Source organism: Staurois parvus, unplaced genomic scaffold (assembly GCF_062004578.1).
Source record: "Staurois parvus isolate SC_StPar_1 unplaced genomic scaffold, SC_StPar_1.0 ptg000242l, whole genome shotgun sequence".
Taxonomy (NCBI): domain Eukaryota; kingdom Metazoa; phylum Chordata; class Amphibia; order Anura; family Ranidae; genus Staurois; species Staurois parvus.
In genome coordinates this window covers 1,488,774-1,514,529 of record NW_028318038.1, presented here as the reverse complement: position 1 = coordinate 1,514,529, position 25,756 = coordinate 1,488,774, and the positions used below count along the sequence as shown (strand labels likewise).

The following is a 25,756-nucleotide window of genomic DNA, read 5'->3' as shown; positions in this document are numbered from 1 at the left end:
TATAGAAAATAGTTTATGCAAGACAATCTCACTAATTTTGTGTCCTAAATATTGTATGTAATTTTATACAAAAGTAACACCAAATAGCAGGCCCATAAGCAAAAATTTTTAAAATGCTGTGATTCTTGATGGGTGTGAAAGTGCAATTTCTTAAGTGGTTGAAGTTTAAGAGAAGATGTTCTCGTTAGGCTTGGGTTATACAGAATATTTGCAAAACTCCCCCCTGTTCTATAAAATTCCCTTTGTCCGTTCTGTTTACAGTTTGTATTTGTGGACAAAAGTCCAGTGATTATGAAAGATTGTATTAATGGTTATAGTGCGTGTTTGTCTGGGACCCATCACACATGGTACAAAAGCTGTCAATGAGGCCAGCAGTGTCAGAATAATCCATTTTCTGGGTGTGTTTATGGATTTTACATAATGATTGCAGCATAAAATATATTTAAACTTTACTCATCTTAAAATGTTGTAGGTGATGGCCTTTTTTCCCCTTGAAATGCATGACCCCAGGAAACCATGTAATGTAAATATTTATTCTTCCGTTCACTGTAGCTGGTCTATTTCTGTAATTTCTCACTCCTATTTGTAAACTGTCATTTCATAGATTTGAAAATAGAGCTTGTGACTTGTGTGTATGTATGTTCTCTTTTCCAAACTTTAATTACAACATTTTGGTTTCTATGCTTAGGTCTGGTTCACACCAGTTTTAGTCCAGTGGTTTTTTTTTTTTTCTGCATCAAAAATGCATGCACAGTTTTGTCCATGTATTCCAATGGCCCTAGTTCTAGTTTTCAGTGCAGAAAAAAAACACATTGCATTTTTTCTGCACAGAACTATACTGGAACACAGCACAACGCATCAAAAACACACCATTACAGAGTGCGCTGTGAACTGTAAGCAAAAACGCATCTGGAGTGTGTTTTTGTGGTGTGAACTAGCCCTTAATGTTTGTCACCTTATCACATGCTTTTGGTATTTGCTTGTTGCATACTAATCACCTGGTAGTTTATGGCACTTTCTGCTTCCAGTTAGAAATTTTAGTCACCCAGCCCCACTGGAAGGTTTTTGGGTGGATGGAAAGGGTGCTGATTTATCTCAGGACTCATTTAGGGATAAAGGTAAAATTATCGATTGCATCAAAGGCTATAGTCCTTAATGTATCTAGTGCTCTTCATATGGATTATACACCCTTATGTTTTGAAGCTGTTGACTTTCATGAGGGTTTTTATCTACTCCCAGCATCAAGGAACTGTAGGATTGTGCTTCTGCTTCCCAGTCTCAATTCCATAGATGTGATTTTAATCCTGTTGCCTTTCCCCTAGATGACCTTTCAGTAAGATGGTAAAAGCCTTCTAAGAGATTCTTACCTTCCTCTCTTCTCTAAGTCTGATTTTAACCTGTGGGCTGATGACTAGTATTGGATGACCTGGATTCTCATCCGTGTAGGATGCCATTCTGCTGCCTTTAAAATCCCCATCAGTAAACCTATGGAAAGCTTTGTGTTCACCACCGGCTTCACTTGTAAACCAGCCCTTGCATTAGTATGCATTATTAAAGCACTTAACTCCTACCTTGATCAACTATTCGGTACACCCTCCTGAAAGCCACAAAGAAACTATCTAGCAGATGCAGTTTAGAGGATATGTGACTATGTGATGTGGATATAGGCTGTCTAGCCTTCAGTGTTCAGTGCTTCTGCACACAGTCTTCCTGCCTGAAGAGCTATATGACTAAAGTCTTGGCTCCTTGTGTTAGAATTTAAAGGTAAACAATCTGCAGGTTCTTCTTTGTCTAAAGTTAACCCCGTTGAGCTAGATAATTATATATTGCATTCATAAATAGTCATTCATATATATATATATATATATATATATATATATATATATATATATATATATATATAAAATCATTCATAAAGTATTCAGTCCCCCTTGACGTTTTTCAATATTGTTATGTTGCAGCCTGATACTACAGTTTTTTTAAATTAATTTGTTTCTCATTAATCTGCACTCGGTACCCCATAATGACCATCAGAATTTTAGAAATGCTTGCAAATTTATGAAAAACGAAAAACTGAAATATCATATTGGTATAGGTTTCAGACCCTTTGGAACAATGCTTGAAATTTAGCTCAGGTGCCTCCCGTTTCTCTTGATTGTTGCTGAGATGTCTCTACACCTTGATTGGAGTCCAAATTAAGTAGACAATGCATGCTGTATCAGAGCAAAAGCCATGAGGTCAAAGGAACTGCCTGCAGAGCTCCAAAACTGGATTGTTGCAAGGCACAGGTCTGGAGAATGCAACTAAAAATGTCTGCTGCACAATTCTCAAATGAAAGAATCTGGACTTTATATCAAAGTGGCTAGCCTCTCACCAGTGCAAAACACATGAAAGCCTGCTTTGTGTTTCCAAGAAATGAATGTTTGTGTATGTGTGTGTATGTTTGACCATTCTTTCAGAAGCACACTTGCCAGGTCAGGCACTGTCTGATGAGAAGCCCTGGCTCACAGTCTTCACTCTGATTCATCCCGAAGGTGCTCTGTCGGGTTGAGGTCAGGGCTGATGCACAGTCATGTTGGAACAGGAAGGGGCCATCCCCAAAGTGTTCCCACAAAGTTGGGAGCATGAAATTGTCCAAAATGTCTTGGTATGCTGACGCCTTAAGAGTTCCCTTCACTGGAACTAAGGGGCCAAGTCCAACCCCTGAAAAACAACCCCACACCATAATCTCCCCTCCACCAAACTTTTCACTTGGCACAGTGCAGTAAGGCAAGTACCATTCTCCTGGCAACTGTCAGATTGCCATACTGAGAAGCGTGATTCGACACTCCAGAGAACACGTCTCCACTACTCTAGTGTCCAGTGGCGGTGTTCTTTACACCACTGCATCCTGCATCACTTGGTGATGTAAGGCTTGGATACAGCTGCTTGGCCATGAAAACCCATGAAGCTCTCTATGCACTATTATTGTGCTAATCTGAAGGCCATAGGAAGTTTGGAGGTCTTTAGCGATTGACTCTGCAGTCGGCACCTTCTGCTCACTGTGCACTTCAGAATTCACTAACTCCGCTCTGTAATTTTTCATGGCTGAGTTGCTGTTGTTCCCAGTTGCTTCCACTTTGTTATAATACCAATATCAGTTGACCGTAGAACATTTAGTAGCAAGGAAATGTCACGGATGGACTTAATGCACAGATGGCAACCTATCATGGTACCACGCTTGAATTTACTGAGCTCCTGAGAGCGAACCATTCTTTCACAAATGTTTCTAGAAGCAGTCTGCATGCCTAGGTGCTTGATTTTATACACCTGTGGCCATGGAGGTGATTGGAACCTGAATCCAGTGATTTGGAGGGGTGACCCAATACTTTTGGCAATATAGAGTGTGTGTGTACGTGTATGTACATATGTCCAATTGATTGGGGACACAACGTGCTAATCAGCTAATGAAATAGCAGCAACTCAATGCATTTAGGCATCTAGATGTGGTGAAGACGACTTGCTAAAGTTCAAACTGGGCATCAGAATGGAGAAGAAAGGGGATTTAAGTGTCTATGAACATGGTATGGTTGTTGGTGCCAGGCGGGATGGTCTGAGCATTTAAAAAACTGCTGATCTGGGATTTTCACGTACAACCATCTCTAAGGTTTACAGAAAATGTTCAGAAAAATTGAAAATATCCAATGAGTAGCAGTTGTGTGGATGAAAATGCCTTGTTGATGTCAGAGGAGAATGGCCAGACTCGTTCGAGATGATATAAAGGCAACAGTACTATCTCTGAATGCACAACACATCAAAACTTGAAGCAGATGGGCCACAGCAGCAGAAGACTACACCGGGTGCCACTCCTGTTTGCTAAGATCAGGAAACGTAGGCTACAATTCACCCAGGCTCACCAAAATTGGACAATAGAAGCCTGAAAAAACATTGCCTGGTCTGAGTCTCAATTTCAGCTGTGACTTTCAGATGGGAGGGTCAGAATTTGACTTAACCACTTGCCCTCCAGAGGATTTACCCCCCTTCCTGACCAGGCCATTTTTTGCGTTATGGCGCTGCATTACTTGTAAATGAAAAAGTCCAAAAATTTTGAAAAAAAGTGTTTTTCTTATAAAATGTTGCAAATAAATAGCATTTCATCATACATTTTGGCCAAAATTTATTCCGTTATCTTTTTAATAATAAAAAAAATAACCCAAATTAGTTTATAACCAAAAATTATAATTTTTAAACATTTTTTTACATTTTTATTTTATTTTTTATATATATATTTTTTTTACATACTGTCACCCTAGCAGTACAGTGTCACCATGGTGACACTGTACTACTTGTGGGGGGTGATGAAGATTTTTTTTTACACTGATTGCTTTTACACCCAAGGCTATAAAAGCAATCATTTCTCCTTCTCTCTAGCTGCATTCTTGCAGCCATTGAGAACTACTGTGTGAGCTGTGATTGGTCACAGCTTGTCACATGGTACAAGGCTGTTGTGAATAGCCTTGTACCATGTGACCTCTGTGATCATTCACAGATTTCACACGTAGTAAGCAATGATGTTAGAAGTGACATCTTGCTTACTACTCTGCATGTGATCACTGATTGGCCAATCAGTGATCACATGATCGGGACCTCGCACAGAGGTCCCGTGCGATCGGTGTTCCACTGTGTCCAGAGGACACGGTGCAGGGAGGCCATTTATAAATGGCCACCTGACCCTGCACTGCCACCGTCTGGCCGTTTATATACATGGGCCGGACGGGAAGTGGTTAAAGATGTCCAGTAAAAAAAAAATTAAAAGATCAAATTTCGTCATTAATTTAGGCCAAAATGTATTCTGCTACATGTCTTTGGTAAAAAAAAAATCCCAATACGTGTAAATTGGTTTATGTGAAAGTTATAGCGTTTACAAATGGCGGTGTATATACTGGAATTTTTAAAGAAAGTTTTTATTTTTACTAGTAATTGTTGCGATCAGTGACTTTATAGCGGGACTGTGGCGGACATTCTGACACTGGGGGGAACTGACTTGGTGTCACTGACATCCCCAGTGACACCTCTACAGTGATCAGTGCTAATAAAAAGCACTGACACTGTACTAATGGCACTGGGCAGGGAGGGGTTAACATGGGAAAATCAAAGAGTTAACTTTGTGCCATTTCTAATTGTGTGCTGTTTGTGCTTCACTGTATACACACTGCTTTGTATGGCTGTGGCACCGGCGAGTAATCACCGGCCAGGACCTGGTGATTGACAGCCAAGGCTGCGAATGGCGACGCGTGTAGGATGTGTGTTCCCCCTACCTGGAAATTCAAAATCTCACACACACACACGTGATTTTGTGCACCGTTGACGCCCTGTAGCAGTAATTCTGCTATGGGGTGGCACTAAAGCAGTCAAACAACATGAAAGTATGGAGCCATCCTGCCTTGTATCAACGGTTCAGGCTGGTGGTGGTGGTGTAATGGTGTGGGGGATATTTTCTTGTCTCTAGCGAGGTGTACCTAATAAAGCGGCCGGTGAGTATGTGTATATGTATGTATAATAAATATAACTAGATATTTCCTGGTTTTTCTTGCTGATACTTGCTTCAATGAGTCACGGACTAAACTTCTGATCTACATCCTTCTGGTCAAAATATTAAGTATAAGGATTAGCATGACAGCCACAAAAGTAAAGTTTTTCAGTGGTGAACACTAGCAGCATACATATTTCTCTCAAACAGATTTCCTTTTAGAAGACTATAGGAGTTGAACACCTTGACTCCTCAGATCTTCCCCAAGCCTCTGCTCGACATGCATTTGGGTTCATTTTAGCCCATAAAACATTCATCTCAACACAGGAAACTAAATTACACCTGTGATCTGATCTGCAACCTCAGGCTCCTGCAGGTTCTCAGAATAGCTGTCTACCCGTACCTCGTAGTTCATTGGGAACTACAAGTGGTCAGCTGCAATGGATGACCATACTTGTAGTCTATCAATTCACAGGAAACTGAATGGATGACATGGCTGTGTGGGCGGAGCCCTGCACAGCCACGCTGTATTCAAATTGTAAAAGTGGGTGCAGGGAGAGGATCCCACGCCTGCTGTCACAAGGAGGGGGATTGGGGGTGCGGAGTGCAGATACTGGAACGTGTTACATGTTCCACCCTAACAACAAGTAGAACATGTAACTTGTTCCAAAGGTGAACTTAACTTTCAGGAAAAAGCCCAATATTCTGAAATACTTTGAGTCAAAGCTGTTCTGAATTTTTACTTTTACCAACAGGGTGATGACACTGGTCATCTGCATGTTCTCTGACCCCCAAAGTTTTTGATATCAGTTACTGCATCTCTTCATAATCTACCTTTTTATATTTGTTCTTTACAGAGTTGCTAGAGACTTGGTTTGTCTTCATCTCTACAGTAGCTGTGCTTGTGGCCTTAGGTGATGTGCCCAGTTCTGACAATATGGATATTTGGTGGTCTTGTTTATAAGGACTTTTTTTCTGCTCCTAAAACTCAATTATAGACTCCTGCCTCTCAGCTGAACAATTCCTGATGTTTGGTCATCCAGTCATTGGTTGAGACAGATCATCACCTAGCCTCTTGTGATGTGAGGGAAGCATATTTGTCTAATAGCACTTGTGCTAATCTGGCAGTATGTACTTGCTTTTCAGGGGGAATGCAACCTGTTCTGCAAAATGCCGTTCAGGTTATCCTTACGTAAAAACTGGGTTCTGTGAACGGGCACCTGGATACTAAATATTGGATGCTTTTGTGTTCTATAAATCTAGTGCCTCAGTTCTGCAATGACAGTGTGTCACTGCAAAGAAATAGTGATTATGGTCTCTGCCATAGAATATGTGCCTTTTGTCTTGTTTCATGTGTGCCCCATACAGTTGGGTCTTGCATGCAGCATGGATCAGTTTCTAATAAGAATAGTACAGTTGTTTACCATCTAACGTCCACATGCATCTATCAGCAAACCATCCTTAATGACTTTATAGTCCAATTCCAGACAGATTTTTATTTGCCAAATTTTTATTTTATGTGACCCCCCTGTTGGAGATTTTCCTTCATTTCTTGTTTCTTGCACAGATCGGAAAAACTTTCTACCTATTAACTTTCTGCTCTATTAAAAATGTTAGTTTCTTTACCCCCGTAGGAGAGACTTTCCTTCACTTTCTGTCATGAGAAGAAGTGCAGCAAAATCTCCCCGATGGTAACGTGGAAAGCAAAATCACAAGATTTAACTCAGGGATGTCAAACCTTTTGACTTTCCTGGGCCACATTGGAAGAGGAGGAATTGTCTAGGGCCACACATAAAATACACTCACAAAAAGGATATCTGATGAGCAGAAAAAGTCAGATCACAAGTTAATGATCCTTGATATAGATAATGTACCTATCTGAGTAATAAAACTTCATTTTTATTGTAATATTTTTTTGTTCTAAAAGTAAAAGAGGACAACATAAAACTAGTGTGATATTTGACATGATCTTTGATAAACGCATCAATATCTGGTTTAATGGATGTAGTAGTAATTCTCAATGAATTCTTAAGATGCTCATCAGATTTTTTTGGTTTTAATTTTGCTCTTCGTGTGTTCCATGAAAATAGTTGCTCACAAATATAGGTGCTTCCCGAAACTTGTGTCATAAATAAGGCGTGATTGTGAAGAGTGGGATATTTTTCTTTGGGAGGATAAAAGTCCTGTATGAGACACTGTCAAACTGTTCTGCGGCTGCATGTAAACTCATTTTTACAAAACAATCCCACCAAAAATGTAACATTACGATTTTGTATTGGGCTGCATTTATAGCAGTCTTGGGTCACAGGTTGGACACCTCTTGTTCTAACCCTTTCCTGCTGTATGTAAAATGAAGCAAAGTTTTGGCTAGAATTGGGCTTTACACTTGTTGATCAGTGATGTATATTTGTGAGGCTGGGAAGCTTTTAATCCTGTGCCATTTTCTTTTAAGGTACTGCAGCTGAGAGTACATCTATATATACAGACATTGTTGTGACACGTCAATCGGGCAGGAGGGACTGGGAACTGTATTGTAATACAGGTGGCACATATGATCCTGATGAGGGCAAAGATTAAGATCACCATTTTATAGTATTAAGTAATTTTATATTGTAAAGTGCTGCGCAAACATTTGGCGTTATTTAAGTCGTGTAATAATAATGATAGCCGAAACCATGAAATATCTTGCTGCAGAAACTGTGATCCTCCACTTCAGCAAAATCTGACTAAATGCCCAGACATTCAGACACTCAAATGTCTTCTGTAGGGGTCCCAGGGAAGCAATTTCTAGAAGAAAGATAAGTATTTTACAGCTTCTACTTTTGTCTTGTGACTGTGAGGAAGAGGACAGGCAATGGAAAAGGTAATGGGGGTCATTTGACTATAGAAAGGAAGTATAGGCATAGTCCAATCAGTTCAAATGTCCGCTACTTTGAAAACCCCTATGTGTGCTTTTGTAAAACAAGGCTTCAGATTTTCTAGATTTTAGGATTATTTTAGGAAAACTTTGCTTTATATCTTTTTTAAATTTAAGACAATGTCTTAAAATGTTGAAAGATTTGCAATAAAACTGGACCTATGAATGTGGAATGGAAGGCCTGAGTGAAGATCTCTATAGTGACTCCGGCTAGGACAGTGTGGAGAGAGGTTAAAAAGTTAGCGGGATTTATGGGTACTCCCCTAGAGGTTCTTATGTGGAACAATCCTTCTGTAGAACATCTCAATGTATTTTCTGATAGTGGTTTGTGAATACCTAGAGGAATAGTTACATTGAAACACATATATGATCATAGAACATTACACTCATTTGAATATCTAAGTCAGCAATATGATTTACCCCATGTGGTTTTTTTTTTGGTTTTTTTTATGTTTTGTTTTTTTAAATAAATACTTGCAGTTGAGACATACGATTCAGGCCCACTTTAGGGTCGCACCCCATGTTTCCCAGTGACTACCCTTTCAGTCTGTGCAACTTCAAGGTAGTTCCTGCACTACTTTGGTACAACGTTTGATGTGACTTTAGTCCAGTAAATGTAAAGTCGGATCAAAGTCGCACTGGAAATCACACGACTTTGGAGACGTGCTAATGTGAATGGAACCTTAGTCGGCAAGTAAAAAAGTAAGATGGCCACTTGCTCTGCCTGTTCATGTTAAAGGCTTCTTTCACACGTTTATATGATATTTCTAAACACATATACATATGTATCATTTTAAATGGTATAATTCAAACCTTGCATTTACCTGTGTTTAGGCACATTCAGTTTAGCTGTTTTTAGATAAAATAGAATTTTGTGCTTCCAGGGGCAGATTAGTGACTCTGAATGCATGTACTTTTAAAATGCAGAACTACTTCTGGGAAGCATAAAGTTTATACACAAATAATTTTTCCTGAGTAAAATAAATGCAGAAGGCTAGTGGAGCCTAACTTGTCAGGATAGCTTGAGACTTCCCTGGCTAACTTCATGTAAATAGTTGAATTTCTTTTGTATGAAAGCATTCTCATTTTTTCAGGTTATAGTATAGTTTGTATTAGTCACATTCACTGGGCCTATTCTGTTATGTTAAAGATGTTTTGTAGCTTATCTAAGCAGCATCTTCACTTGAATGTCAGGGCTTGGAATTTTTTTTTTTCTGGCTATGGATTCTACGAATTCCCTTTTCTAATGTAAGGGTGTAATGTGCACTTTTTCTAGATAAAATGTAAATGTGTGGGCTGTTCTACCTGCTTATTGCCAATGGCCAGCTTTACTATTTTATGTATTCTACTCAACATATGTAAATCCAGTGCAAAATATCAATCCAAACATGCTGCTAGATAACATACAGTATTTCTCCTGATTATCTACAATGGTTTTGTGGGCTTTGTAGTACATTATTGTTACATTACTGTACATGTACAGAGTTCTATATCGTTTATCAATCAAGTTAAACTCCTTTTTGACCTGTAGATGTCACCGTTGCAGTTCTCCTTTCTCGGCATTGGCACATTTAGCTGCAGAAACCATTGTGCAAGGTTGGGACTGCCAAGATTCCTAGGCCTTCAGTGCTGCTGCACTACTTTTAGTTTAAAGTGTACAACCCACAACACGTTTTCTAAAGCTAGCACACTAGATATCTTTTATTCAGCCCATTTATTGCCGGCTATAATATTCAAACAAACGTAGGACCCAAGGCCCTTGAATGCCCAAACAATGATGGCATTTGATTGGATGCAGTCACTGTTCTGCCAACAGTTTTGCACCAGGTTCCTTTGAGCTGGATGGTGCCCACAAGGCCACCCACCGCTCGATTTTTGTCCAGTTTAGCAGGATTCGGCTGAAGTTCAAGCCATGTATAGCCAGGTTTTGTTTTGGATAGTGAGGAAGGTTAAGAACCCCTTTCTGTGTTTTTTTTTTTTTGTTTTTTTTTTTACTGCAAAATGGGGCACCTTTATAGAGATTTGCCTGCGTTTCTTGTTCTGTTGTCCACATTAACGAAAAAGAAAGTGGGGTGAATTCTCCACCAATAACAGAAAGAAAAATGGTTTTCTTTAGTGGAGTAAGGGAAGGTTAGAATACCTGTCACTTTGTGTCCCAGTTGTAGATTTCCCTTCACTTCCTGTTTGGTGAAACAGTTGTTAGCAGAGCAAGTAATAGTAAATTTTTCTAATGGAGCCACCGATAACATTAAAAAAACCTTGACTGGGGTGGCTTGATGTACTTTACGAATTTATATATTTTACTTATTTGCAAAACAGATACTAATAACTTGAGGCATACTGCTAAAGCATTGAACTATTGTATGTGTGTGTATATATATATATATATATATATATATATATATATATATATATATATATATATATACACATACATACAAGTTTAAAAGGCTACAATTCACACCTATGTGGCTTACAGCCAAAGTTCTAAAAAAAAAAGCTATAGATAATAAAATAGCTTTTTTTTAAATATAAAAATTAAGCAAGGCTATCATCATTTAAACGTTACAAAGAATATAACAGAATATGCAAAAAGGAAATAAAGGCCGCAAAATTTGAAAACGAACAACAGATTGCAAAAGATAGCAGGACAAACCCCAAAAAATCCTTCAAATATATTAATAGTAAAAAAGTCCGGTCCGAGCGTGTAGGCCCTTTACAAAATAATCTAGAGTGGGTGACTGGGGACAAAGAGAAGGCAAAATTATTAAATACCTTCTTCAGCTCTGTGTATACTAAGGAGCATGGGGGAGCTCTTGTCTATAACGGGCATGGTATTGACACAGCTCCAGATGATCCACATTTGCTCACAATTGATATGATCCAAAAATATTTAGAATAAATATAGAATAAAGGTAAATAAAGCACCTGGACTGGATGGCATACACCCACGGGTCCTTAAAGAATTGAACTCTGACATTTCAAAGCCATTGTTTATAATTTTTAAAGGACTCTAATGACTGGCATAGTACCACTGGATTGGCGTAAGGCCAATGTGGTGCCAATATTTAAAAAGGGGTAAATCTTTACCAAGTAATTATAGACCTTTTAGTTTAACTTCTATAGTTGGGAAGATACTGGAGAGTTTAATAAAAGACCACATAGATGAGTTCTTGCTGGAAAAATATATTTTAAGCAACAGACAGCATGGATTCATGAAAGACAGAAGTTGTCAAACAAATCTGATTTCTTTTTATGAGGAGGTGAGCAAAATTTTGGACAGGGGTGGCGGTGGACGTGGTATACTTGGACAGAGGGGTGGCGGTGGACGTGGTATACTTGGATTTTGCAAAAGCGTTTGACACAGTTCCCCACACATGGCTAATGTGTAAGGTAAAGTCTACAGGCTTGGAAAAATCTGTATGTAAATGGATAGAAAACTGGCTAAAAGATCGTATTCAGAGAGTAGTGGTTAATGATTCATACTCTGAATGGTCTAGTATTGTCAGTGGTGTCCACCAAGGTTCAGTGTTGGGACCCTTTTTAATATATTTATAAACGATATAGGGTCTGGAATTAAAAATCCCATTTCAGTCTTTGCAGATGACACCAAGCTGTGCAGTGGAATAACGTCCTTACAGGATGTCTCCAACTTACAAGCCAACCTCAATGCTCTGTTTAATTGGGCAAATTATGTGGCAAATGAGATTTAATGTTGATAAATGTAAGGTTCTGCACTTGGGGGCTAAGAATATGCATGCTTCATAAATACTAGGGGGGTACAACTGGGGGAATCAATGGTGGAGAAGGATCTGGGAGTTCTGGTAGATCAAAGCTTAATAATGGCATGCAATGCCAAGCTGCGGTTTCTAAAGCGATCAAAATCCTCTCTTGTATTAAAAGGTATAGACTCCTGAGAGAGAGAGATATCATATTACCCCGGTACAAATCTTTAGTAACACCTCATCTGGGATATGCAGTTCAATTTTGGGCACCAATTCACAAAAAGAACATTGGGGAACTGGAGAAAGTAGTGCGGAGAAGGACAACCAAACTGATACGAGGAATGGAGGAGATCAGCTATGAGGAAAGATTAGAGGAACTGAATTTATTCTCTCTTGAGAAGAGGAAATTAAGGGGGGATATGATCAACATGTATAAATACATCAGTGGTTCATATAGTGAACTTGGTGTAGAGCTATTCACCCTGAGATCCTCACAGAGGACAAGGGGGCACTCTTTACATCTGGACAAAAATAAATTTAATCTCCAAACACGGAAAGGTTTCTTCACAGTAAGAACTGTGAAAATGTGGAATGGACTCCCTCAAGAGTTGGTTCTGGCCAGCTCAGTGGATTGCTCTAACCTCTTCCATATACTTTTACCCCCTTCCTGCCGAGGCCATTTTTCAGGTTTCAGCGCTCTCACACTTTGAATGACAATTGCGCGGTCATACAACATTGTACCCAAACTAAAATTTTATCATTTTCTTCACACAACTAGAGCTTTCTTTTGGTGGTATTTAATCACCATTGGGGTTTTTATTTTTTGCTAAATTAACAAAAAAAGACAGAAAATTAAAAAAAAAACCACGCATTTCTTTGTTTCTGTTATAAAAGTTTGCAAAAAAATCAGTGGTTCATATAGTGAACTCGGTGTAGAGTTATTCACCCTGAGGTCATCACAGAGGACAAGGGGGCACTCTTTATGTCTGGAGGAAAAGAAATTTGATCTCCAAATATGGAAAGGTTTCTTCACAGTGAGAGCTGTGAAAATGTGGAATAGACTCCATCAAGAGTTGGTTCTGGCCAGCTTAGTGGATTGCTTTAAAAAAAAGGCCTGGATAATATCCTAGATACACAGAATATAGCTGGATACTAACATTTATAGGTAAGGTTGATCCAGCCAATATCCGATTGCCTCTCGGGGGATCAGGAAGGAATTTTTTCCCCCTGCAGGAGCAAATTGGATCGTGCTTTGCTGGGTTTTTTGCCTCCCTATGGATCAACTGTGGGTATAGGATTTATAACTTTTTTTTTTTTTTTTTTTATGGTTGAAGTGGATGGACTTTTGTCTTTTTTCAGCCAGACTAACTATGTAAATACACTTCGGTTTATATATGTATTTGGACACAGGCACAATTTTAGTTTTTTTCAGGTACTTACCAAAATATATTCAAGCTATAGTTATATAATGGATATGGGCTGAAAGTGCACACTCTCTCAGGTTTAATTTGAGGGTATGTACATCCAAATTGGAGGAAGGGTTTAGGAATTACAGCTCTCTAAGAGTAGTCATCCCCCCTTTTTCAAGGGATCAAAAGAAATTGAACAGTTGAATCAAAAGCTGTTTCATGACCATGTATGGGCTACTCCTTCGTTATTTCTTCATCAATTAAGCAGGTAAAAGGTCTGGAGTTGGTTCTTAGTGTGGTATTTGCATTTGGAATCTATTGTTGTCAACCTATATCATGCATTCAAAGGAGCTGTCCATGCAAGTGAAACAGGCCATTGTAAGGCTTCAAAAATGAAACAAATCAGCATGCACTGACCCCTCTCTGTGATTTTACGTGACCTACCACTTCGTGGCTGAGTTGCTTCTGTTTCCAGTTGCTCCCATTTTGTTATACTACCACTAACAGTTGATTGTGGAATATTTAGTAGCAAGGAAATTTCATGGATGGACTTATTCAACAGGAGGCAACCTATCACAGTATCATGATTGGATTCACTTCCTTTGTAGAAGCAGTCTACATGCCTAGGTGCTTGATTTTTATACACCTGTGACCATGGAGGTGATTGGAACACCTAAATCTAATGATTTGGAGGGGTGTCCCAGTCAAGTCAGCAAGGCATACTTTAGGCTTCCTTTTATTTTTTTACCTGATTGTTCCCAAAGCGGAACTAAGCCCGTCGATTTAACGGTTTCCCAAAACCGTTAGTCAAGGCATTCTGTGAAAACTGTCAGTTGTTTCTGTTCTCAACCGAACTGTCAAGTCATCATATGGTTTGTTTTCAAATTGATCACATACAGCACCATGTCAACTGTAAATCATAGGCTAAGATGACTGCATTCTTGGTTGTAAAGCATAGTGTTTAATTCTGCTTTTACTACTTGTTTACAACGCTCTATAATCTTAAATTCATACCAGCTGAACGAAATGGTGGAGTGATGGCTTTCTATAATGCTTTCCCAAGCACGCAGAGCCATTCACGTTAATCCCTGTCCCGATCTCTCCCCTCTACAGATAGATATTTTATATATATATATATATATATATATATATATATATATATATATATATATATATACACACACACACTTTACCATACAGTTGAGAGGAAGGCAAGTTGATCTACCACTATGTCTGAACATTCTGGCAGAAGCCCATGCAGATACAGGGAGAACATTCCGAGGCCCATAAATACAGCAAAAGCCTTGCGGATAACTGAATTCAGAACCTTAATTTAACCTAATTTCATTTTTTCCCTCACAGGGAAGAAATCCTTTCTTCTTGGAGCCTGCTATCATAATTGCAATAACAGATGGAAGTAAACTTACAACTAACAGTGGAGTTCAGGAGGAAGTAAGAACATATTTTCCTTTCTGTGACGAATGCTATTTTGTTGCATGACTTTTGCTATTCTCCTGGTCTTTTAGTTTTGAATTTGCTGCAATTTATTAAAACTGCCACAATGGGAAGTTGTATTGTAACAAGAAGATGTTTGCTTGGCTCACCTAGACACAAATGCTTCATCCCTATAGCACTGGGTTATATTTTCTTTAAAGGATAAGTTCATCTTTCGTAAAATGTTACACCTATTTTCAGGGTGTAACTTTATTGTAGCACCAGCCCCTGTACCCCCGATCCCCCGTTGTGACAGATAGTTGGGAATCTTCTACCCAGCTAGTTGTCACAATTTTAAACAAATGGGCCCCTGTGGGGCTGTGCCTGCCCAGCTGCGTCATTTGTTCACAGAGTTCTGTGAATGGGAAACTGCAGTTACTTGACAGCCTTTGCAGCTGTCAGCTTGTAGTTCTCAATTAACTACATTGATTTTTTTCTGTCAGTGTGAAACTGCCTGCCTGTACGATATACGAACAGACAGCTTACACTGACAGTCTGCAGGAGACCTGCATAGTACCAGTGATCTGATCACTGGTACAATGCTTTCCAGGTTCTTAAAAAAAATAAATAAAAATATGCACATTTTGTTTACCTGCAAAAAGATGTGCATTTATTATTTATTTTATTTATTTAAGTGAACTTATCCTTTAACTAGTGTCTGTAGTACCTTTTTGTTCCTTATAATTAGCCAGCATTCGCCTGAGAGCCTGCAGGCAGTAGTCGGTTTTCTTGCATAGGTGCTTACTCAAGCCAGTGAAGAAAAAATATTCTTTCAACTGTATTTTGAATGGTTTGGTTTATTTATTTTCTCCTAGCTAAACCAGTTGTAAAGCCTCAAGGAATTTTATCTTGATGCATTCTTTGCATTAAGGTAAAAAACCTTCTGTGTCACAGATATGCCCCCTCACCCCCTTTATACTTATCTGAGCCCCATTGCGATGCATCACTTTTTGTGAGAGCTGCGGCTCTCCTGGCTTTGTCCCTCCTCACTGGGTAGATCGATGGCAGCGGACTCAATTCCTATGACAAGGGAGTGGGTGGTCCCACTGCCTGGTGTCAATGGAGCGAGCCTGCACGAGTGCCCCCATGGAAATTGGCTTCCTTTTGGGAGCACCAGAAAGAGAGGAGGAGCCAGGAGCGCCGGCAGGGGGACCCGAGAAAGGGAAGATCAGAGCTGCTCTATACAATTCTATTGAACAGAGCAGGTAAGTATAGATGTGAGTTTTTTTTTTTTTTTTTGTTTCTTTTAGTTTTCCTTTACAACCACTTTGTTTTTATAGGATAACTTGTTTTTTGAATACAAAAACAGCACAACGTCTCTTATGGGACTGGTGGTTGGAGGTAGACCTTTCAATGCTATATGGTAGGATTGGGTTCAATTGTTAGCTTTAAAGAGGTAAAATATTTGAGATACTGCTATGTTTGCAGCTTTTTTCTTTTCCAAAGTGTTACTTATCTGCTGTTCTGTGACCAGGAAAGCCTTTAAAAAAAATCTGTTTAAACCACTATATGCCTTGTTTTTTAAACGTTCATTGCAGGCATTCTGGCTGAGTATCCATAATTTTTTCTAATTACGTATTTATTGCTCTTAGCTCCACTTGCCTTTAAATTCTCCATTACCTGGAAGCGAGTTAACAAAAGAGCCATTTCGGTGGGATCAAAGACTTTTTGCCTTAGTTCTTCGAATACCCGGCGCAACATCTGTTGAGCAAGAACAGGTGACTGCTGTCCAGGCGGATGACTCCTCAATCACTCCTATGTGTGATGTCACTGGAGGTTAGTGTCTTCTCTCTGGAGTAAAACTTGATTGACTTCTTAAAAGGAACACTTGGACGTAGCTGACTTGTTCAATTTATATTGTAACAGTACAGTGATAAAATTATGTTATACATTTTTAGCCTAAGCCTAAAAAAGAAAACTAAAGAAAACATATTTTGGTTTTGGGTTTAACCACTTCCAGACCAAGCCTTTTCTGGCACCTTTTGTTTACATGTAACAGTCAGTATTTTTTGCTACAAAGCCCCTAAACATTATGTATTTTAAAGCAGAAGCCCTAAAGAATAAATTGGTGGGTTTTGTAATTTTTTTTTTAAATAGCACACAGTATTTGCGCAGCAATTTTTCAAATGCAATTTTTTGGGGAAGAAATGCAAAAAAAAAAAACACAATACATAACCCATTTTTTGTAAAATATAAAAGATGTTATGCCGAGTAAATGGATACCAAACATGTCACGCTTTAAAATTGTGCCCGATGCCTGTGTTCACCTTTGCACATAAGGACAGGGATACATTGATTTTTCATTTTTGTAATTATTATTTTTTTCATTGTCGCTTTACATTTTTTTTATTATTACTTTTATTGCTGTCACAAAGAATGTAAACATCAATTGGGGCAGCAATATGCATGTGACAGATACTGTTTATGGAGGGGTCTGGGGTCACTGAGACCCCAAATCCCTCCTCTGCCCTTAAAAGCATTCAATGATACCAATATGGTGCTGTGTATTTCTAAGTAAACCGGAAGCAATGTCAGGTCATTGCTTCGGTTTACTATTTAACAGAGTTGAACAAAGCCAACTGTTGGCTCTGAATAATGGTACTGGGATGATGCCTGCAGCTGCAGGGATCGTCCCGGTACAACGGCTCAAACTCCAGCGAGATACGGATATGTCGGTGGAGCTTAAGTGGTTAATTCCGCTTTGATGGTAATTCTTAACTGATAACCTGTATAGGCTTTTAAAGCATAGCCTATAGAAAATTTGGGTACCAAAGTTTGCCACCATTTCATGGGCACAAGCAGTTTAAAATTTCACATGTTGAGTAGCCATTTGCTTAATACAACCTTATCAGGGGCGGACTGACCATTTGGAAACTCGGCACTGCCCGAGGGCCTGGGGTCAGTAGGGGGCCCCATGAGATGCCCCTTGTACCTTTTTCATAGGCTTTTTTGAGTTTGGGCAAGGACACAGGGGCCCCATGATCCCTTATTGCCCGGGGGCCCCATGAGTTGTCAGTCCGCCCCTGAACCTTATTGTTTATATTTACTAAAAAAAAATTGGGTCATATATTGTTTCCAATAAAGTTAACTTTAGTGTATTTTTTACTGAAAATATGGGTTTGAAAAACCATTTTGGAGAGTTTTAACTAATCCATAACCTCCATTATGGAGAGGTCAAAACTGGAGAGTTCATTTACAGGGTAGACACTCTAGTTCATGGTGAATGTAGATTGCAAATTAATTGCCATATTCCAAGTCAGATGGCGATTGGATTTATGGTGTCAAGGATGTGTGAGACTAAGGAATGTGGCGAAGGATTTTCAGAAAAAAGTGATAGGAAAAAGAATGAAATAACAGGTGAACTGTGCGCAATGGGGAGTGGGGGAAGGAAGGAAGGGGGAGGTCACTAAATTGGCATAAGTGCTATTCCTTGATTGGTTAGGACAGGAGCCTGTTTGTAGTTTGAGTCCTATAAATTGCTCTTCTACGCCTGTTTGATATCGACAAACGCAGATCAGACAGTGCTGACAGTAGCAGGATTTAGCATGGCTTTGCGTCATCCAGTGGTGAAAATAACACTGAAAATCACCTCTGACACAATTTGTCATACCAGTTCTCTTTATGAACCTAGCATAGTAGATGTACTCTCTGACTGAAATCAACATTTTCTTTCTGCAGAAAATTTTAATGAAAAAAAAAAAGTTTAAAGTAAGCAAGAATATTTTCCTCTTTTCCAGGTCGCTCATACGGTGTGTTCTCACAGCGAATGTTGAATCAATGTCTGGAGTCATTGGCACAAAAAGTTCAAAGTGGTGTGGTGATAAACTTTGAAAAATCTGGACCTGATCCTTCACTTCCTGATGGTAATCGCATTTAATTACTTTTTTTTTTTTTTTATTAAACTAGACCATCCATGAGGAAAGGAAGGCACGCTTCCCTACCAGCCCCTGCCTCTAAAACAAAATTAGCAGATTGTCTAGGTTCACATCTAAGCATTTTGCGGTGTGTTTGGCATTTTGCAGCAATGCAGTACGGTCCATTTAACATTATTTCCTATGGGGGCACGTTCACATCTCCGTGTTTTCACCCAGTGCATTTTTTGGAAAGGGTCAGGGACTTTTTTAAATGCAAAACTTTGCGTTTTCGGTCAATAGACCTCAATGGAGACGCTGCAGAAATGCACGTACTACGTTTTTGGTGCATTTTGCGTTTTAATCTGCCCAGCGACAAGTTGGCAAAGAAAAAAAAAACGCAAGACGCATCAACTCGTGCAAAAACCGCACAACGCACTGCAGAAGCGGATCCAACGCAAATTGCATAGGTGTGAACCTAGCCTAAGAAAAAAAACAATATTTTTCACATATTTGTTTTCATACTATTGCCTCCTGGGATAGCTGAACACTTGAAATCATTACTGCAATGACTGGGATGTATAGCTGGACACAAGCTAATACATCCCAGTCATTGCAGTAATGCATTCTTGTGGGATTTCGAGTGGCCAGGAGGACGTTGAATGGAGCCGTGACATTACCTGCACCTCCCATAAGCTGGGAGCTAGGTAAGTAGGTTTTACCTTATTTCTTTTAAATTCTTTATTTTATAATCTAAAGTAGTCCTAAAGCCAATTTTTTTTTCTACCTTAATGTATTCCCTGCATTAAGGTAAAAAAACGTTTTACTGCTCTCTGCCCTCCCCCTTCCCTATGTGAGTGGCGAGAGAGAGGGGAGGAGAGATCCAGCGCTATGCACGGCTGCATCTGTTCTCCCCTCTCTTCCTCTTCACACAGGACACAAGCAGCAGCAGGAGCCATTGGCTCCTGCAGCTGTGAATCAAATGTAGTGAGGAGGAAGGGGGTGCAGGGCTAAGCCCCGCTATGTGTGTGTATGAGCACACGTTGTGGCTTGCTAAGGGGAGCACATGACGAAGAGGAGGAGCCAGATCTCCAGCAGGGAAACCAAGAAAAGGAGGATTGGGGCCGTTCTGTGCAAACCCATTGCACAGAGGAGGTGAGTATAACATGTTTGTTATTTTAAGAAAAAAGAAAAATTACCTTTACTTTCAATTTAATGCTAATTTATTTAAGCAGTGAAGAAGTAGTCAGGGAAGAAGACCTTCCATTTTTCATGGAAGATCCACTTTTACAAATTGGCTATACCTCAATACAGATGAAAATCCTCACAAAATTTTGTGATGTTAAATCTTTGAATATTTTTCTTTTGTCCATACACCCTCAGGTTTGGCAGATGCCAGCAAGCATGTTTACATAGACGGCACACAGGTTGCTTAACATCCTGCTCTCCTGCAGTCTACCCTCACAGCATTCAGTTCAGCTGTGGAAGATTCTGCTTTTTATCTGTATACGTTTGTGTTTATGACTTTTAAAATCATTTTTTGCTTTTATCAGTGTACGGATGCCTGTTTGGATGCCTGTTTGGAAGCGTAAAGCTGGCCATAGACAGAATTTTGGCTGAGATTCGAACCATGTATGGGCAGGCTGATTGTCCCCAAGGTGATCGATCAATCAACTTTGGTACAACCAGCATGTCATTTTTTTCATGCAATTATTGCCAGCGGCTATATCCGCTAGCAATAATCAGTGTCTGTTCTCCTGGCAGGGACAGCTCCCCGCACCCTCCCCCCACTGGGAGACCACAAAAGCTCTGTGGAAGGGATTTCCCCATAAACACTGTCTGTGTTGATGGGGGAATTGAGCGATTTTCTTTTCTTCTAGCTCACTTCAGAGCATATGGAGGTGATGACAGGTCTCTAAATACACTTGAGTCTGAATACTGTGATAACAAATGAGATCAAATGAACCCTGCTATACACACTGTCTATCCAACAGATCACGCAATCAGAGCAGACAAGATCAGCAGAATAAGTTTGTAAGCACTTTTCCTCTCCTGGTGATCTTGTGAAGGGAACGCTGGCAAGTGTCGGAAAAGATGGAGTGAACGTTGCGGTGTCAGACTATTGAAAGTAGCAGTGCTTTGCTGGCTGCTCAGTTGACTGCACAGGAAATGGCAGTTGCTTTGTGAAAAACAGATCACTGCTAACTGTGGTGCTATATTGACAAACCGTTCCAAAATATATGTTCCATCTGTGTTTTTAGCTAGTTGCTTAGTTTAGTGATGTACTAATGAAGTTTTACTATGACAGTGAGCTTGTGTTTGTGCCATTTTGTAACGTCAAGAGAAACTATAAGTTTCCTTCTCCCTACTTTAATGGTTTGCTTGCACAGGTTGACTGATCTGGTAAACAGGCCTGTATTATATTTGTTGCAGAATGTGGTAATTATTTCTCATTTAAAATGGCTTATTATATTACAGATGGAATTACAGATAACATCAAAGCAGTTGGAGTCCAGCCTTGGCATAGCTGTCGAAAACTAATTTATGTTCGACCGAATCCTAAAACTGGTGTCCCTCTTGGTCACTGGCCTGTACCAGAGTCCTTCTGGCCAGATCAGAATTCTCCAACACTAGTAAGTAAAGGAGTCTGTGTACTGTGCAGTGATCTAGAAATCTGTGTCTTTTACCCAGAACAACCAGATATTTACTGAATGTCTTACACCAACCTATAGCATTTTGTTATAACTGCAGAGCATATTTTTTTCTCATTCAAGTCAGAAAATGAAAATGTTATTGATTAAAGGCCTATCCCAATTGTTTTTACTTAACTATGATATGCGTAACACATATATTCTGTCTTTCAACAGCCCCCACGATCCTCCCATCCCATTGTGAGGTTTTCCTGCACGGATTCTGAACCGATGGTCATAGATAAGCTGCCATTTGACAAGTATGAGTTGGAGCCATCACCACTGACACAGTATATTTTAGAAAGAAAATCACCACATACGTGTTGGCCTGTGAGTTTTTGTCCTTATTTGTTCCAACATATATCAAGGTTTTCTAACCACACAATGGAGTAGATTTACTAAAACTGGTGCACCCAGAATGTGGTGCAGCTGTGCATGGTATCCAATCAGCTTCTAACTTCAGCTTGTAAAATTAGGCTTTCACAGTAAAACCTGGAAGCTGTTTGGTATCTTTGCAGAGCTGCACCAGATTTTGCACCCTCCAGCTTTAGTAAATAACCCCTATAGTGTTTTGTGACTCTTTTCAAAACCTACATTTGTATTTTTTTTTTTTTACAATTCTGTTCGCATATCAAAAATGTTTCATGATTTTTTGTCTTTTCATGGAATATAGTTTAAAGGAAAAATCTAGTTAGAATTTTCCTAGTTTAACTGGTCCAGACAGTCACATAAAAACAGACCTGTTGCTGCCTTAGCTCATTCAGCTGACAAGTCTCTGTTCCTTGTCTGTAGATTGACGCTGCTTGAGCTGCACAAGGCTATTTTGCAGTGCCCTGAGTGGCTTGCATATTAGTCCCACAGTATAGTGGTTTTATTAGTCTGGCTCTGTTAAACAAAAGTAATCCAGTAAAAGTGAATTTTAACTTGGTGTTCTGTCTATCTACTCCACTTTCAAGGTATCTTCATCACTGGAAAGTTTTTTACAAATGCAATGTAAATGTGTAGGAGTTATTTGAAAGCTAAGTTCAACTTTTATACCAGGTTACATGTTACACCTGTATTTAGGGTGTAACATGGTGTAAATCTGATCCACTGATTATGGGTGCAGGCTCCTGTGACACCTTTTTTCCCTGCAAAAATACACCGAACAGCCATGACATTTTGATGACCCTCTTGATAATGAAGTTGGTCCCCCTTTTGCCGCCAAAACAGCCCTGACCCATTGAGGCATGAACTCCACTAGACCTCTGAAGGTATACTGTGGTATCTGGCACCAAGCAGTCAGCAGATCCTTTAAGTCCTGTAAGTTGCAAGGTGGGTCCTCCATGGATCAGAATTGTTTTTCCAGCACATTCCACAGATGCTCAATGTGATTGAGATCTGGAAAATTTTGAAGTCAAGTCAACAACTTGACCTCGTTGTCATGTTCTTCAAACCATTCTTGAAACATTTTTGCAGTGTGGCAGGGTGCATTATCAAGCTGAAAAAGAGCACTGCCATCAGGGATTACTGTTTATATGAAGGGATGTTCTTCATCACAAATGTTTAGGTAGGTGGTATGTATCAAGTAACATCCACATGAATGGCAGTATCCAAAGTATCCCAACAGAACATTGGCAATTAATCACACTGCCTCCACTAGCTTGCCTTCTTCCTGTACTGCATTCTGGTGCCATCTATTCCCCAGTTAAGTGAGACACACACCCGGCCATCCACATGAAGTAAACGGAAATGTGATTCATCAGACCAGGCCACCTGCTTCCATTGCTCCATGATCCAGTTCTGATGCTCACATGCCCATTGTAGGCGCATTTGGCTGTGGTCCTAATTTTATGACTTGTTTTTAAAAGATGAACGTAGCCTTTAAAGCTTCCTCCGATGTTTTTCACTAATGTGTAGAATAGGTGAGGTGTGGGTGTCTTCTGTGGCAAGCAGGTTTCTGTGTTTGAGAACTGATGATGCAGGCAACTCAATGACATATTTATATATTTTTTTCTTTCAACCAGGTGTTTGTAGCAAACAGTGCCAAGTACAGTGAACTTGGTCACCCTTTTGGCTACTTGAAAGCTAGCACTGCCCTGAATTGTGTCAACTTGTTTGTGATGCCTTATAACTATCCTGTTCTTCTCCCTTTACTAGGTAAGTCTAATAACACATGTAAATGCTGTGAGATTGAAGGAGGTGGGGCAGCTACATCATGACTACTTCAAACGCAACCTTAGGCCTGGTTCACAACTATGTGTGTTGCAATCTGCTGTGAGAATTATTCCTGACCTTATTCAAAAACACAGCAGCTGTAAATGCATAGATGTGAACATGTCCCATAGAAAACTGTGTAAAATGGACTGTACACTGTGTGCACAATTATTAGGCAAGTTGTATTACTGAACAACTACAGTGCTCATGGTCAATCCAAAATGTTAAAGCGATTCTAAAGATTTTTTTTTTTTTAATGGAAAATAACAAACATGTCTATACTTACCTTCTGTGTGCAGTGGTTTTGCACAGAGCAGCCTGCATCCTCTTCTTGGGTCCAACCACAGGCTCTCCTGACTCCTCCTGTCTATTGGGTGCCCCCACAGCAAGCAGCTTGCTATGGGGGCACCCGCTGCTCCTTGTGTCTATTCATACACGGAGCCGTGGCTTGGCCCCCCGCCCCCTCTCTCCTCATTGGCTGACTGGCTGTGATTGACAGCAGTGGGAGCCAAAGGTTCCTGCTTGTTGTCTCAGCCAATGAGGAGGTAGGAACCCGGGGCAGCCAGGGCTGTTATTCACATCGTTGGATCATGATGAGGCTCAGGTAAGTATTGAGGGGGCTGGGGGCACTGCTGCACACAGAAGGTTTTTTGCCTTTATGTATAGAATGCATGAAGGTAAAACACCTTCTTCCTTTACAACCAATTTAACACACCTCATATCTGAATATTTAAGAAAGGCAAAGTGAGGTTCTGGCTTTCTTAGGAGAATAACTGTGCGCACAATTATTGGGCAACAATTAGTGTGCACAATTATGCAACTAAATGAAAAATTTCCCGTCTCACTTGTTTGTTTTCATCTGTTAAAGTGGGAATAATAAATAACTAAAAATTTACAAATAAACATTTCTGACATTTAAAAAAATAATCGACCAATATAGTCTCTCCTCTTTTTGAAAACAGTCATAAGCCTTCCATTCATTGAGTATATCAGTTTCTTCATCTGATGACTATCAAGTTTTTGTGCAGCAGCAACCACAGCCTCCCAGACACTATTCAGAGAAGTGTACTGTTTTCCTTCACCATAAATCTCCCTTTTAAGAAGGGCCCACAAGTTCTCAATAGGGTTTAGGCCAGGTGAGGAAAATGCAGACTTTTTCCTGTACCATTGCTTGAAAGAAGTGTCTTCTAAAAACTGGCAGTAGGTTGGGGAGTTGATTTTGAGTCTGTCTTCAACCTGAAAAGATCCAACTAACTCATCTTTATTAATACCAACCCATACCAGTACCCCACCTCCACCTTTCTGGTGTCGAAGAGGGAGCTTTGTGGCCGTTACTGATCCAGCCATGGGCCAATCCATCTGGTCCGTCAAGAGTCTCATCTCATCAGTAAATAAAACCTTTGAAAAATCTGTCAGTGGAACAATAAACGTAGGCACCCTCTAACAGGAAGTCAGATCACAGCGGCAAAAAAAAAGGCTGAGACAAATAGAAGAATACATACCTGAATAACTTTTTTTTTTTTTCAGAAACCAGAATTTCGTGTCACTTGTGCTGAGATATATCTATTAGTAGTTGGTCACAATTAACCTCGCTGGAGGTATTCCCGAGTGTAGCTCGGGGTAAAGTTTCAGCACTACAAGCGGTAACCCCGAGCTACACTCGGGAATACCCTGCAGCGTTGCTCCGGGATCCCTTCTGCACTTACCTTGTCCTTCGCTCCCACGATGTCCCCCCTGCAGCGTCCCCGGCCATCTCCTCCAGCCGATGCCGGCATCCGTCTTCCGGGTTCCATTCCCTGTAACGTCGGAACGTAGGGGGGAAATTTAAAAAATTTTAAAAAGTGACATTCACTAAATACACTAAAATCACATAGTAAAACATTACTGTATCAAAGCATTTCACATACATTTTGTCCCGAGTGCTTTGTCCTGTGCCCTGCCTGCATTTTTACTGTTCTTTCTGCC

General features: G+C 39.8%; 1 protein-coding gene across 2 annotated transcripts in view; it reads left to right on the top strand.

Moving 5' to 3' along the window:
* Nucleotides 1-25,756, top strand: part of INTS6 (integrator complex subunit 6) — a 66,326-nt gene that overhangs the window by 24,568 nt on the left and 16,002 nt on the right. For both annotated transcript variants that reach the window (XM_089680326.1, XM_089680327.1), the window contains 6 exons: nt 14,923-15,012; nt 16,647-16,830; nt 18,792-18,917; nt 21,384-21,538; nt 21,773-21,925; nt 23,602-23,734. In XM_089680326.1, the coding sequence (XP_089536452.1) occupies nt 14,923-15,012; nt 16,647-16,830; nt 18,792-18,917; nt 21,384-21,538; nt 21,773-21,925; nt 23,602-23,734 (841 nt within the window). The remainder of the gene's footprint in view (nt 1-14,922; nt 15,013-16,646; nt 16,831-18,791; nt 18,918-21,383; nt 21,539-21,772; nt 21,926-23,601; nt 23,735-25,756) is intronic.